At 36.2% G+C, this 16,270-nt stretch overlaps 1 protein-coding gene across 1 annotated transcript; it reads right to left on the bottom strand.

Annotated features, from left to right (window-relative positions):
• Window positions 1-1,913: 1,913 nt before the first annotated feature.
• On the bottom strand, window positions 1,914-9,089 carry LOC144967471 (uncharacterized). Its single transcript, XM_078904760.1, has 2 exons — window positions 9,056-9,089; window positions 1,914-5,638 (listed from the first exon to the last, which is right to left on the bottom strand). The coding sequence occupies exon 2, from the start codon at window positions 5,301-5,303 to the stop codon at window positions 3,627-3,629; it is 1,677 nt and encodes a 558-aa protein (XP_078760886.1). The 5' UTR covers window positions 5,304-5,638; window positions 9,056-9,089; the 3' UTR covers window positions 1,914-3,626.
• Window positions 9,090-16,270: the final 7,181 nt, after the last annotated feature.

Genomic DNA, 16,270 nt, shown 5'->3' with positions numbered 1-16,270 from the left:
AAAAAAATCTTCAATTATGATTTAGTCACAGAGATAAAAATTGAAACTCAAATGGACAGGTAAGTTTAAATAAACTAAAAACTATTGTTTTGAGTTGCACAATGTATTGATTATAATAATTTACACTGGAATTCTGGACAGATCTCAATTAATAATCAAAGGTCTTCCTAAAAAGTTCAAGTTTCAATTATATTTTGGAAAAAATAATACATGTTTTTATCTGATGTTTTGTGATAAAAGATTCCCCGCCACATGACATGCGTTCCTATAATTGGCTCGAGCGAGATTTTATTACAGAAATGATATAGAAAAGGTCGTTTTTCATTGTAAAGTATCAGAAGATCAAACGAGTGTTGAATAATTTGAAACGAAAATAACAACCGCCTTTGAAAGGTTTAATAATATAATTCATATTATTTGATACAGCTCGATAGTTTTTGTTTTTTTAAAATATGTTTTGGATTATCAATGTGTATATTGCTCAGAAAATTTTACTTGCGTCTCATGGTCCAGGGTTCAATCCAAGCGTTTTAGTCATCTCTCTCCCCAAGCAGTGACTGGGTCGCTGGGTTTGTTTTATTCAGTGGAAAGTACTTTGTATCATATACAAACGTTGGCAAGAAATTGTTATTCTCTGTTTAACGCTATAGTTATTGGAAAAACTCCGAGTCTCTGATAGTCAACTTAATTTTTACCATGTTTCTTTCATTTCCTTTACATTTATTTAACACTTTTTGCATGGTGAAATTGTTGCTTTTTTAAGAAAACAACGATAAGTATTGAAATGTTAGCTTCAATTTGTTACACGAAGACAGACACTGTGGGCTTTTCCGGTTTCCCCTTTAGCAACAAAACACGATGAATGAAACACTAAGGACGAGTGAGAGATATGTCAAGTGTTTCATTCATCGTGTTTTGTTGATAAAGGGGAAACCCGAAACATCCACAGTATCTGACTTCGTTTGATAAATTGAAGCTGACATTTCAATACTTATCTTTTTTTTCTCACTTTTTTTGCATGTGAAATTTAGTTTTATGCCATTTTTATCTGGTTCACAACATTTTTCTTTTGTATTTTGTATTTTGTTAAATGAATTTCTATTTGGCTATTTGATTGTCATGGTTTTAAGAGAAGGATGGATTTATATCTAATATCTACTTAATCAGTTTGTTAATTTAATTTAGTTTAATCATTAACAATTATAAACTTCCCTTATGATAATTGAAATAAATTAAAAATAGGCATAAACATAATTTCTGTAAAAGAAAATCTCTTAGATACCTAATGGGCAATGCGCTTCATAATACTTCATATATTTCCAGAGCTGACCACAGAATCAAAGCAAAAAAAATATTTTGTACAATGTAAATTGCAATCACGGCTTGCTTTTTTGGACCATTTTAACTCTATCCACCACTGGCCATACCTGAGTCAAGTGCAGTAATTTTTGTAAAATGCATTCCTGTAGGACAAGAAATGTAGTGAGAAGGAAAGTGCCAGAAGACAACAGAGAAGGAAAACTTTGCGGCGGCGATGGGGGCTCGAACCCGCGACCTTACTGGTACAACAACTCCGCCGGAGTAAGGTCGCGGATTCGAGCCGCCATCGCCGCCGCGAAGTTTTTATTCTCTGCTGTTTTCTGGCACTTTACTACTCACTTTATTTCTTGTTATTATCAACATAAGTGCCTGCTCCACTCACGTTCCTGTAGGACACACTGCCTGAGTGTGAAGGCCAGAGTTTTGCGAGAGTTGTTACTTCTCCAGTCATTGAACACTCTTAACTTTACGTGAATTTATAACAAGATGAGACGCCCATATTGTCACTGACGAGAATGAATGGAGATAATTTGTTGTTGTTGTTGTTGTTGTTGTTGTTGTTGTTGTTGTTGTTCTTCTTCTTCTTCTTCTTCTTCTTCTTCTTCTTCTTCTTCTTCTTCTTCTTCAAATAATCCGTCTGACTCATTCAGATTGATTATCACAATCGATGTACACATGCAATAGAAAAATAAACATTATGGTAGTTTCCTGTTTTCCTGCCGTACCTCCTTAAACGTCCCAATATTGCTCAGAATCCTGATGCCAGCCCGTGGTTGGTTCTTAATAGGAGCTTATTTTGGAACACTATTTGAGGGCATCTTTTTATTTTAGATAGAGGAATATTAAGAGTTCAATATTACGACTGCCTAATTAACATAATTTTACTTCATTGACAACATTTGGAGTTGATATTGGGGTATTTCTTGAAGCTTAATTAATCCTTTGTACAAAGTTGTTTTTATTCTAGTCATTATTATCTTATGTCAAAGAAAGTTAACTATCATAGTGATTGTTTCATGTATGAATTAATAATCTAAGAATCAGAGACAATGGTTTGTTTGAATCATTGATTCCTGAGAGATAAGACCTTGATAACTAAATGATGACTTCATATAGGTTTGTTGCAACACTTTGTGATCAATCAGATTTCTAACTTTGCAATAGTCACGGCGGTCATACTTCCTGATGGTCCACGACCCGACTCTGTCCAAGTGATGCGGGTGGTCACTAGACAGGGATGCGGTGTGACGGCTTACCTGCTTTTGGCAATGGAAGACGTTGATTTCACTCCGGTGCCTGAGTCGAGAGAGGTGGTCCTTGATTCTCGCTAGACTCTAGCACTTGTGACATGAAACACCGCCATTTCTTGTCAACGGGTGGTCATCGTTTTTTTTTTCTATTGCTAAATGTTGACTTGAACATAAAAATACGAGATCTAGTAAAATAGAAATAGTCGATGGGAATTTGTCTTGTCTTTATTAATGTATATTGATAATACTGAATTACTAGGTCTATCAACATTTTGAAATGATTTGATGAAAAAAAAGTTTCTGCATGGATCTAAATTTATAACAAACCACAATTTATTATTGACAGTGGCATGTGTTCAATGAGAAAAACTTATACCGGATTTTGGACAAGTCTAATAATCTAAGGATCTTCCTAAATAGATTAGATTTTAATTCTATTTTGAATGAATCGCTGTGTTAGTTTCCAAATTTTGTCTGCATATTTGCAAACAAATTGTCTTTGTTACTTATAAGTTCATCTTTATCTAACAACTACCTTAATCAATAATATTAGGACCCTTTTTTGCTTGGGTTTTTAATACGCTTGGTTTTGTTATAAACTCCAGACATCTTAAAACAAGAATCTTAAACATTGACAACTCACTCCTTCAACGAACGGCACCTTGTGGTAAGATATTAAAACGACTGAGATGAACCTGAATCTGAATCTGAATGTTGCCGACTCAATTTTGGATATTTGTGTTCGAGGGCCTCGAGAGTTATTGAATGTGGCAGCCGTTGTCGGTGTTTATCGTGAAGTATTTTGACAATCTTTGCTTGAAGGTTTCTAAATCTGTTGTGTTGAACCATGTTTTGAGTAGGCGTTTCATTATTTGTTGGTGGTGGGTGCAAATGAATATGTGAAGTTGTTTGAGTTTGTAGATTGTTGTTTTAGTGATTTTGAGTGATGTTTTATTTGAGTGAATTTCCGAACAATAGTTATCTAATGCCATGCTTAAAAATTACTGGGCTAAAACATTTTGCCTACATACTTTTGGGGCTTTTAAAAATTATGAATCATCTACTGCCTCTCACATTTTGATTAGAAATTGTAGAGGTTTTCTTCGTCGCCCGATTGTTTATTCCTGATCCACTCTTGGACAAAATATGGTTTAAGGCTTTCCTTTTATGGGAGGGAAGCGGATGGGGTGGAGGGTGGAAAGAATGATTGTGTGCGTCATAAATCAGACCCGTGATGTCCTCTTTTCTAGAAACAGGAATACCAGGCCGGCCGTTTCCATCCTTGATGCCTACCAACCAGGGCTCTTTCTTCGGACGCTCACCCCTGCTCAGATAGATTTTGACCGGGCCTAACAAAGACGCATAAACACAATAGCAGCAGCCATCTCGGCAAGGCAGCGACATCTTCATGGCAACGTTTTCGGGATCTTTTTCAACGGCAGCACGATTAAGTCTCCTTTTTCTTCTCTGTTGCTGGCGATATCTATTGACACCCAACCCTGCAGCTTTGGAAGACCGTCGAGAGAGACCAAGCCGCTGTACCGCTTCCAAAATTGATTGGGTGTCGACTGGTGAAGAAGACATTGAACTTGAAGAAGATGTTTGAGAGTTAGACTTACTTTTGCTTGAAGGTTGTTCAGCTGAATGTGTTGGTGATATAATATTATGGCTATTGGTGTGTGTAGTAAGTGCCTTTGGAACGGGGGAAGGTATACTGAATGACTGAACATTTTGTGTAGGAAGGCTTGTAGTTTCTTTAATCTGAGATGCCTGACCACCAGGTTTTGATGATTGATTTGATGCTCTCTCACATCTGTCTGTGTTTGGCAGAGCGTCCTTGGAGAGTACATTTGATATATTCTTGGACATTATGTTATTAGGGTGACTGTTGTTCTCAAGATTGTCTTTCAAACGGTTGTCTCTATTCCTATTTAGTTTGTTTTTGTTGTGGGGTTTACGTTTATTATTTGATTGAACCGTCATCTCTGAGTTTATTAAATTATTTTCTGCAGTCACAGTTTTCCCTGATGGGGAAGTAACTGTGATTATAACACCAGAGTGTTGACTTTTTGCCTGAGTTACAGTTCTTTGATTGTTCGTGTCACTCAACATTGGTAAATCACTCCTTTCATAAAAATCGTTTTGAATTTTAGGATTGCTGCCATCATTGTCACGTTCTTTGCGAAATGTTGGCAGTTTACCAAATGAATTGGATCTTCGAACTGTACTTTCTCCATTTTGAGGTTCCTTTACAATAGAATCCTGAGCATTCCAAACAGGAGGGAAACAGTAAGAATCGATCACAGTTTCATATTGGTAAAATTGTTGTAATCTTTCTATATAAGCGTTTGACAAACGGCGACTGGTGAAACCAAAACCCAGACTTGAAACCCATTCATCGCTTTGACGCTCGTAAGCCTTTTTCTGGACTCGCAGTCCGTTCCGAAATTCAGACGATGAGGACGAAGCGTTGGGTTCCGAAGATGATTTGATTTTTGAAGGGGCGTTAAATACGGACCTTCGAGTCTTTTGTTTTGGGAAAGATATTTTGTTTTCACTATTTGGTTGTTGCGATTCTTGTTCTGTGTCTTTTCTTGACAGGTCCACATGGTTGTTGAATGTTACCGTTCTTTGAAGAGGCAATGTATTGTTATCTGGAGTCATCGTTTGTGGGCCACGCAAGGTAGAATTGTAACTAGGGATGGTCGTTAAACATTTCTCAAGAATTTCCATTAGGACATTGTTTATCAAAGACGTGTTTCCGTCTGTGAATGGTTTTGTAACTATCTATATAAATGTAATAAACAAAAATGAATATAACAACTTTTAAAAAAGAACAAAATACCAAACACGGAACGTTTCGGTCTCAAAATCTCGGCGAAGTCGAGTTTTTGACAAGATCAGAGTCATTTAAATCGATCGATATTTAAAGGACGAGTTTTCTGGTCAAATTTTTAAACATGTGTTTTTTCAGAGTACGGCATTATGTATATTTGTTGTTGTTTTCCAAATATAGCTTCACGTGTGTTGGGTCCTTGGGACAATGTGTCACTGGAGTTCGAGTTAATCTGAAAATGGAAATGAAAGGCAAATTATGTTCAGCATGATCGGTGAGACTGGATGTGTGAAATGACAAATGGCAAATTCTAACCCTAACGTTGTGTCTTTGGGTAAGGCACTTAACACATTTCATTAGACCACTCGACTCAAGTGTGACGGATAATGTAAGAGTATTAGTATAAAAGAATGATGCCTAACATTCGACTGGTAATTTATGAAATCGAATATTGTGAAGCGCATTGAGATAGGTTAATCCATGGAAATACGCTATATCATTGTTTGTATTTAAATTAAATGAGTAAAATAATTAAATTAAAAATTAAATTTAAAGACCCGAAAAAATGAATCACCAAATGATAATGGAAATGTTGCTGCTTGAAGCTCGAAGGAAAAAAATAAAGATAAGTATTGAATTTTAAGCTTCAATTTATTAGAGAATGACAAATACTGGGGGCGTTTCGGGTTTCCTTCCCCTTTATCAACAAAACACGATGAATGAAAAACTAATGACTTAGTGTTTCATTCATCGTGTTCTGTAGAGAAAACGGAAACCGGAAACGTCCATAATATCTGTCTTCGTCTAATAAATTGAAGCTTACAATTCAATACTTATCTTTATTTTTTCAAATGATAATGGCAACAACAAATACGCACCACCGCCTCAAATCGATATTATGTCCGAATGAAACAGGTGAGGAATAAGAAATTTACAGTTAAAATGAACAGAGATATGAAAGTTTAACTGTATTTAAAATAAAACAAACCGGAATAAGTAAAATACTTAACCAAGGTCTTATATTACTCTCTAGAGAAATAAAATCATTTTTTGCACTTATATCTTCCCGGATAAAACTGTTATGGATCTATATCACATAATATAATAATCAATTTAAGGCCACCGCCATATTACAAATAATCCAAAAATTTCCATTCAATCGTTTAAAATATGGATAATACTAATATAATTTTTCGAGTCTCTAGCATGTTTAGAGTTTAACTTTGTAATGTTTTGTTTTACATTGTGTTGTTTTTGTTTTAAATATTTGGTGTTCATGGTCGAAAATAAAAGGTTTCACTTATGACAAGCGATACGGGGCAAGTAATAAAAACTATAAAGTATAAGTATAAAACTGCAGAACATAGAGCTATATAAAGGCTATAATTTATTTATACATTTTTCTAAATTTCTAAATTTACTTATAAACATTTATTTGACATAATTATTTCAGCAAAAATCCCTCCACAGGTCAATGTAAACGGTAAAATTATCAGTCTTATCAATTAATTTATCTTTATCCATGTCTATTACCTTAAAATGAAAATTGTTTTCCTATAATATAGGATAAATATTATTTAAACCGCAATAAAAAAAATTGTGGTATGACATTCGGCTTCTGACTCGAAGCTCCTTAGTTCTCGCTAAAGCGGCGCACAGTTGAATCCTTGGAAAAAGGGTTCTTTTCTCACAATCTTTCATCGCACTCAGGTGTAAAATGAGGACCTGGGCCGGTAAAGAGCTTTACAGGCGTTGTGTCACGTCATACACATTAATTCTATGTTGGCTGTGTACCCTTTGTAGCATGTCTGACCGGTATTCAGAAGGTCAGAAAAAATGCACAGGCGCTTTTGATAAGATGAACATAATGTTCTTTTTAATTTCTTCCTTGAACCATGTCAATGACTGAAATCAAGATTTCGTGAATACGAACCGATACATTAAAGAAAAAAAACACCCTGTAATTTTGAACTATGCATGTGCTTGGGATCCACAGCAAAAGTCGGTGAACTCTGGAAAGAGTTGACACAAGACGAAAGAGAGGCAGATGATTAGAAGACGAAATGGCTTATGTCAGTCAAGTAAGTCAATATCTCGAATAACAAGAAATTACGTGAGTAGGAAAGTGCCAGAAGACAATAGAGAATAAAAATTTCGCGGCGGCGATTGGGGGGGGGGGGGGGGGGGGGCTCGAACACGCGACCTTACTGGTACGACAACTCTGCCTGGCGGGGAGAGCGTGACTCTACCGTATGAGTTATCAACAGATATCGAAATTTTTATTCTCTATTGTCTTCTGGCACTTTCCTACTCACTTCATTTCTTGTTATTATCAACATAAGTGCCTGCTCCACTCACTTTTCTCATTATCTCTACCATTTGTTAAGATAGTTGTATCGAAATGTGCTGATTACTATCTAGTAATTTTTAAAGGAAAAACTCGACCCTTTTACTTGCTAAAACATTTCATTTTTCTATTTTCTAATTTTGTTTTCAATGCAGAAAGATGTTTCCAACCCTGTTTTTAATTGATTAAAAGAACAAACAATTAAAAAAAAAAACAAGAAAAAAAAAAAAGAAAACGAAACCGTATTGTTGTATTGGTTTCCACAAAACTATTTTTTTTTAACTTATTTGGGAGTATGTGTTCTCCCTTAACCTGTTTTATCATAGTACTGTCTACAAACCAACATGCACATAGCTCCGAACATCGAACGTTGTATCCAATTTATGAATCTTACAAGAAATTTACGCTTCCAACATTAATAAAGCAACAGTTAAAGTTTCCACCTAATAAATAATGTGACACACGTTTTGGACAGAAAAAAAAATTAGGCGTAGAATTTAATCTACTTGCGTCACTTCCCGTGGGAACTAACTCCCTCCATCAAAGTGTTGCCGTTGTTGTATCCAAATTCACAATAATATGATTAGCGGTTTATCAATATTACCCGACGAGCGTGTTTGCCTGTTGGTTCTAATGTACACACATACACCTGTGAGGCGGCATCTCTGCGACTGGGATTTTCAATTAAACTATCAATAGCATATCGATCATTCATAATATATAAAAAAGAGATAAATGTACCCAGACGTTTCAAAATGGTGTTGTGACGGGTTGAGCCTGATACTAAAAGTATTTTACAGTGAATGACATAATATTCAGTCGGATGGTGAAAAGGTTTGAACTGAGATATTGCCAAGTTTAGTTAGAAGGTCATTTTTTATCCAAAATGAGTTCTTGTCATAAATGATTAAATCAACCCTTTTTTGTATATCGTCTAGGAATAGCTAAGCTTAATTTTACTTCTAAATATGTTTTACAGCTAGTCAAGTTGAAAAAGTATGAAATTTGAGAAAAGTTGCTGGATACCTTTCCCATACATCTGACCATCACTTCATGAAAAATGTCCCGATTTACTTCAAATAAAGATTAAATTGCTCTGGGGAGCATATTCTTTCAGAAAATGCAAATCCAAAATTTTCACATTCCGACTGATTATGTCACATATATTTACCAGCATAACTTATCAAACTAAGGTTAAAACGAAAGCCTTCATTGAGAAGAGGCGGTTTAAATAGCTACTTAAAATGTCTATAATGCTTTGATATCCTAATTCTTTTTATTTCTATCTTCAAAACTCCATACTTCATTATTTATTAGTTAATCCCAACATAATGCCGCAATGGAAGAGCAGTTAATGAGAAACATTTTGTTCTATGGGTAATGTAATGTTCTGTTTCCGATTGCACATGCGCAAAACATCGCATACCGGCGGTGATTGATAGAACCACTCAGAACTAGTTGACTGTTCAATCACTTTTGCTTTGACAAAACACATTTTTGACATTTTATCCGTTTGTGATTGACTGCCTCAAAATAGCGCTATATCGGAATGCTGAACTGAGATGAAAAGATGAGATGAAAGTAAAATATTCATGAATAGAATTAGGAAAATTCAGGGTTTCTTTTTTTTTTTTTTTTTTTTGTTGAAATTTAAGAAAACACAACTCACTTTTCTTATTTATGCGTTTAGTTCGACTCAAATGTCATAGGCTTAAAATTCTATTTTTGACATTTGGGTTTTCCTTGACGTAAAACCATTTTTATGAGAATGACCAGAATTTAATTACTTTTAAAATTTCGATGAATCGCGATGATCCCAAACTTGTCACAAAATATAAAACCCGAAACTGTTGAAACAAGATCTAAAACTCCGGTGTTTTGTGTGTTCATAAAATTTCTCTTTTCTGGTCAATTCTATTTCAAAATCACGTTCTGATACTTGGTTCACCACGACATAATAGTTTGTCATAGTCCTTGACTGTGACATGAACCACCCTCTGACCCACCCCTTAAGTGGAGGGGTTTCATGCAAATGTTATTGTCAATCTACATAGAACTTATTGGCCAATATCAAATTACATTTGACCTGAATAATATAATTCACTTAATGATAGCTTAGGAAGAGTTGAAGGATTTTGTCCTGGGAAAAAATGGAAATGTACTTGCAAAGGCGGGGGGGGGAGAGACAATATGAGTTGCAGAATTATGCAAATGGAAATCAAAGTCGGTGTAAATCGTAAATTGATAAAAGAAATAATCACAAGTTTATATTTGGTACAATAATTATTTTTGGGCTAAGTCGCAGAAGAGTTGAACACAACATGGTATAATTGGACGTGACATGACTCTAACTTTAGCTATTTGCAGTTGTTACCATAGTACATTTTTATTAATATGGAAATGTACAAAGCATTTTCATTAAAACTAGCGAGACTGAAGATGTAAGCAGGACCCAAGCTAAACAACCCTCATAGTTCTTCGTAATGGAAAATGAAATTACAAACATTAAAATATATTATTCTGCACATTTTTAGCCTCAGCCAATCACAATGAAACTATTTGCTTTTTAAAAGGCTATGATGGCTCCGCGCTTTACAAGTTTGGCAAAGATACAGTGAAGGGGAAATGACTGTTAGCGATATACATTTTGACAGGGGAGACTAAGCTGTTACACGCCAGGTAATTCATTTTAACCTGAGACTGTGAAGAAATGGTTGATAAATTTTCAAGGGGATAATATGGGGGTGACTCGAACAGGATCCCTCGATCAAGAGCGAGTGTCAATACCCAAACAAACCAAATATCAAGTGTGAAACAAGCCTTACTCCTAATCATTTGACTCATCACCATCATTTATTTAATAAATAATATATCAGTAGCAAAAACTCCCTTCGGACCTTAATTAGTGCGTCAAAAACCTGCCAAGCAGCACAAACCATCACCGAATATTTAACACGATACTGGGCTAAAGATATTCCTTCACTACAAGAAAAAATTTAACTAATTGTCTGCGTTGCAAAGATTTTGAGTCGAACTGTTCTCTGTCACACTTATTTGAAGAATTCATTGGCCATACGTTATATCCTCTGGTTTCTGGAAATCTTATATTTATATCACATCTTGTTTGTCAGATTTGGATTGGGGAAACGTAAGTCGACATGATTTATGGGTTGATTTAACTGACGCTATTTGACTCATCTGATTTCTACATCAGATCAATTCCACACCTCACACTGCATGTACAATATTTATTTAAACGCTGGGACGTTCATTAACCCTCACTTTTTTTTTTCACTTATTCATGAGGTTAGTCCATACCACTTGCATACAAATGATTTAACATGGAGCGTTCATTTAAACATCTGTTGTTCACTTATTCAGAGTGACAAAGCCAATCCTACCATGCTTCATGATTGTTTTAAACAATATTTATAACATTTCGCAGATGGCCTTGCCCAGGATTAAGATTATGGTCAATCGGCATTAAATCTGAACATTACAAGAAATGCCAACAACATCATTCAGTTTAAGAATAAGATCGTTGTGGGCTATCTGATGACATTGATTTGTCGCCTGTTGTTGCCACAGCCAGTATAAAAAATCAGGGTCTTTCCAATTGTCTCTGAGAATGAAAGGAGAAGTAAGAAGACATCCGTGTCTGGTGATCTGACAACAATTGTTTCACAGTTTGGTTGGCGGCAAGCATATTGACAGTGCAGTATAATTCGTGTGTCTGCCTCTTCCTGTGATGAGTAGAGATCTAGACAAGGTACAGCTGTGGTAAATTCATCGTGTCACTGTAAAGTAAGGTGCATCTCTCTCTTCACAGACAAAGAAGATTTCCCTGTTTCTCAGTTTCTTTGCATATTCGTTACTTTCCCATTCCTTGAGGAGAAACCTGATAAGAGATCTTTTGTTATCAACGCAGCTGAGAAATGATTTCCAACGTCTGGGCACTGTTGTTGCAGATCCTCTTAACAAGTATGCATTATCTTCAGAAGATCCTCTCCTCAATCTCTCACAACCTTTGATTGAATCTTCTATGTAAGTATCAGTCACAAAGTGCACACAAGCTGCTTGTGGTAAGGAGGAAAATGTAAGTTTGGCTACTTCACCAAATGTATTTGGGATTGCTGACAGAGTTTGTAACAGTGCATTGCCATCAACAATGTAAACGGTGTTTGTTTGTTTTTTTGCATAATCCTCGAACATTAATGAATTGTCAGGCGTGAGCTTGTGCAACAGAGTTGCTTTGTTGGTCTTCAGAGGTAAACCATCTGATGAAGCCAGCGACCATGGAGTAGGTGTTAGAGGATATTGAAGAACTTTTTGAAGATCAACACTGTGCTCTTGGGACAAAACAAGAAGCTGGCCAAATAAATTTCTTTGTACCTTGATTTTGACCACGTTCATGTCTTTTTTCACTGTTACCACTTTCCTCAATGATGCAAATGTCTTGGTCTTGTTCCTTTCTAATGGCTTGTGAAATTCTACAGTCTTTCCCTTCAGTCTGTTTTCAACAAAACTTTCAAACAATCTTTTTCCTGTTTTTTTCACGGCTAGCAGGTCATCAGCAACATCCTCTTGCATTTTCATTCCTGAAGCTAGACTGACCAGACCATCTTCAACTTCAAAGGGATTGATAAATGCTGAAAATGCCTGGAGGATCTTTTGCACTCGCTTTTCACTTTGTCTTTTTTCTGCAAGGTTCAATTCTTTGTGGGTGTCTATATCATACAGTTGTTGTTGCTGATCATTCTTTGGGTTGCTGATACATATTCTGCTCGATTGTGTCTTGTTACACTCCAACGGTAATAGCTTGGAAGACTCTTGCTGAACCCAACAATACCTCCTTTTGTCTTTGCATGTTTGTTTATTGTTTGTCCAATGGTCATATCAACTGCTATTCTTCCAGCAGCGTCCTTGATCTGGAGACACTAAATCCATTATCTTGTAACATTTCTTCTGCCCCTGGGTGGGAATGAATCAGGTTGGCTAGTGACACAAATATACACTGATATACTTGGCATAATTATGGTGATTCATGGTAAAAAGCAGTGGCACAGTTCTTTTAAACAAGATATATGAAGAAGAAAGTTGTTTGTCTTTGTAGCTCGCAGAAACTGGAGGAGAAGCCAAACTCTGTCCATGTATTGGATCCAGTATTGTGCAGTTTTTCCGTACTTTCCTGAGCGGACACTCTCTTTGAAGGCTTCATACTGGGAAAATAACTCAGCATACACAGTTGACTGGGGAATTTTATTAGCTGTATGGCTTGAAATTCCTTCGGTGAATTCCTTTATGTAAGACATGAGTCTTTACTGAGTTTTGAATCCGTGTCCTGCTCAAATTTTGCAAGCAGAAGCCTCTCTAGAGCCTCCAAAACAGACACATGCACTCATATAGCCCTGTTGTAGTTCTTTCCACTCATAACCCTATCCATAGAACCATGTGCACATAGCCCTGCTTCAGTCACAATTTCTTCAAAACCAGATCCACTTTGGAGCTTTCCCAGGGCACCAAGATATGAAATTATGGTGTGAAAGACACCCAGGTGAATAATGACTGTTTTGTAAAGCTGTGGGTTTTGCCAGACAATATCGTAAGCTTTCTTTGCTACAGCAAGGTCAAATGTTACAAATGTATATGTGTTATATGCCCATTAATCATGCCTGAATTGTGCTAGTACAAAATTCCTCTTGTTTATTTATCACTGAAAGGAAGCAAATACACTGTAATATATATTTTTTTCATATTATAGAGAAAATGGCTATCAAAGATTTAAAAACCCTATATAGCTTTGTAAAATATTTTTTGATATGAGGCAAAAAATGAGAAATGACAATAAAATTCCACTATTTATTGCATTTGAAGAAATTTTAGGGTGATAAACAATCATTTTATTCACAAAAATGAGTTCACGAAAAATTGCACCCGATGACCTTTCAAGGGCCATAACTCCTGTAAATGATACTTGAAAAAACTGTAACACCCTGATTAATTTGTGTTATATGTCCCTGAAGCATGCCTGAATTGTGCTAGTGCAAAATCCCCCTTGTTTATTCATCCTGAAGGGAAACAAGTACACTGTAATAGACTTTTTTTTTTCAAATTATAGAGAAAATGGCTATCAAAGATTTAAAAACGCTATATGGCTTTGTAAAATATTTTATGACATGAGGCAAAAATAATAAATGACAATAAAATTCCACTATTTATTGCATTTGAAGCAATTTTAGGGTGATAAACAATCATTTTATGCACAAAAATGAGTTCACGAAAAATTGCACCCGATGACCTTTCAAGGGCCATAACTCCTGTAAATGATACTTGAAAAAACTGTAACACCCTGATTAATTTGTGTTATATGTTCCTGAAGCATGCCTGAATTGTGCTAGTGCAAAATCCCTCTTGTTTATTCATCCTGAAGGGAAACAAGTACACTGTAATAGATTTTTTTTTCAAATTATAGAGAAAATGGCTATCAAAGATTTTAAAACGCTATATGGCTTTGTAAAATATTTTATGATATGAGGCAAAAAATGAGAAATTACAATAAAATTCCATTATTGATTGTATGTGAAACAATTTTAAGGTGATAAACAACCATTTTATGCACAAAAACGATTTCACAAAAAATTGCACCTAATGACCTTTCAAGGGCCGTAACTCTCGTAAATGACACTTGAAAAAACGGTAACACCCGGATTAATACTCAAGATATATTGCTGTTTCAGAAAAACCATGTGGCGAAAACTCCCCCAGGGGGGGGGAGGGTTTCGCCCACTGGCCCATGCACTATAATACCGTTTTGATACAATACGTCACAAATTGACAAGTGAGTGACCAATGTAACTATACTTCCATACATTGACGCATGATCAACCCTTTCTTAAAGTGGCCACCGGCGCTTTCATGAGACAAGATGTGTACATTGTCAACTTTTCTCGCGGACCCAATAGACACTTAACGTTGATGATTACACTCAATATTCAAAGGCGGTGTACATTTGGATGAAGTCACTTGAATTTGAATATAATAATCACTTAACATGATACTTCAGCGAAGAGTTGAAGGATTTTGTCTGGGGAGTAAAAATGGAAAGGGGGTACGGTGGAGGGGGGGGGGGAGATATAGAGTTGGCACTGACTTAATTTAAAAAATTGAGCTTTTATATAGCGCAATATCCACTTAATGTGCTCAAAGCGCTTTACAAGGGGTCCCTGGTCAACAGCAACATTTAACATGTAGGACGAGACATGACGCCTGTTAGGCGATATTACAATTTTTCGGACAAAGACAACGCTGTTAACGGCCAGGTACTCATTTTACACCTGAGTACGGTGAGAGAATGTGAGTAAAGAGTCTTTTCCAAGGACTCAACTATGCGTTGAGCGAGGCTCGAACCCAGGACCTTCCGATCCGAAAGCGAGTGTCATACCACTAGACCACATATAGCCGCACTTTCTCTTTAATGAAAATGAAAAATCAAAGGGTCGGCTGTTTTTACAATGTCGTGAAAATTGGTCGCTTATCAAAAAGAAATAATCACTTGAAAGTTTATATAGAGAGCAATAATACTCAGTTATTGGGCTCAAGTCGCTTTACAAAGAGTCTCAAGCTAACAGCAACACGGAATATAATATTGGACGAGACATGACTCATCTTGAGGCGCTATTTGTCAACGTTGTTACCGATTAGGTACATGTTTTACTCCTAAGTATGGTGAGAGAATGTGAGCAGAGAGCATTTTCCAAGGTCTATTTTTTACCCTCAGCGAGACTGGAACGAGTGTCATAGCGCAGGACCACACAGCTATAATTGCAACGTCCATCCCAGTCGACTTGGTAATGGAAATGAAATAACAAAACATTAAAATATATGATTTATTCTGCACATGTTTTTACGTCCTCACGCCACACCAAATGGAAAACTATTGAACTATTTTATATAGCGCAATATCCACGAAACGCGCTCAACGCGCTTTACAAGGTTCCCTGGCCAACAGCAACACTTGACATGTAGGAGGGGACATGACGCCTGTTAGGCGATATTACACTTTTTTCGGACAGGGGAGACTAAGCTGTTAACGGCCAGGTATTCATTTTACACCTGAGTACGGTGAGAGAATATGAGTAAAGAGTAAAGAGTAAAGTTTTCCAAGGAGACTAACTATGCGCCGAGCGAGGCTCGAACCCAGGACCCTCCGATCCGAAAGCGAGTGTCATACCACAAGACCACATAGCCAAACAATACAAGAACTGATAACACAAACCTTACACCTAATCAATTTGTGATACAATCACCATCAGGTTTTATTGTGAAATAAAATAAATAATATGACAGCTTTTTAGAAAAAAGAACTCAACACTTAAAACGGAACCTTTAATTAGTGCTCAAAAACCCTGCCCAAGCAAGCGACAGAACAACTACAACCTGAATATTTAACACGAAACTGGGCTAAAAGATATTCCTCAGCCTACAAGAAAAAACAGTTTAACATTTAATTGTTTCTGC

The sequence above is a fragment of the Berghia stephanieae genome, chromosome 3, assembly GCF_034508935.2.
Source record: "Berghia stephanieae isolate SIO BIC M18660-M18661 chromosome 3, UCSD_Bste_1.3, whole genome shotgun sequence".
Classification (NCBI taxonomy): domain Eukaryota; kingdom Metazoa; phylum Mollusca; class Gastropoda; order Nudibranchia; family Aeolidiidae; genus Berghia; species Berghia stephanieae.
The sequence above is the reverse complement of the archived record's forward strand: the minus strand, read 5'-3'. Positions and strand labels throughout refer to the sequence as shown.

Excerpts from the sequence above, each read along its gene's own strand:
- LOC144967471 (XM_078904760.1), bottom strand. The coding sequence starts at position 5,303 with ATGGAAATTCTTGAGAAATGTTTAACGACCATCCCTAGTTACAATTCT.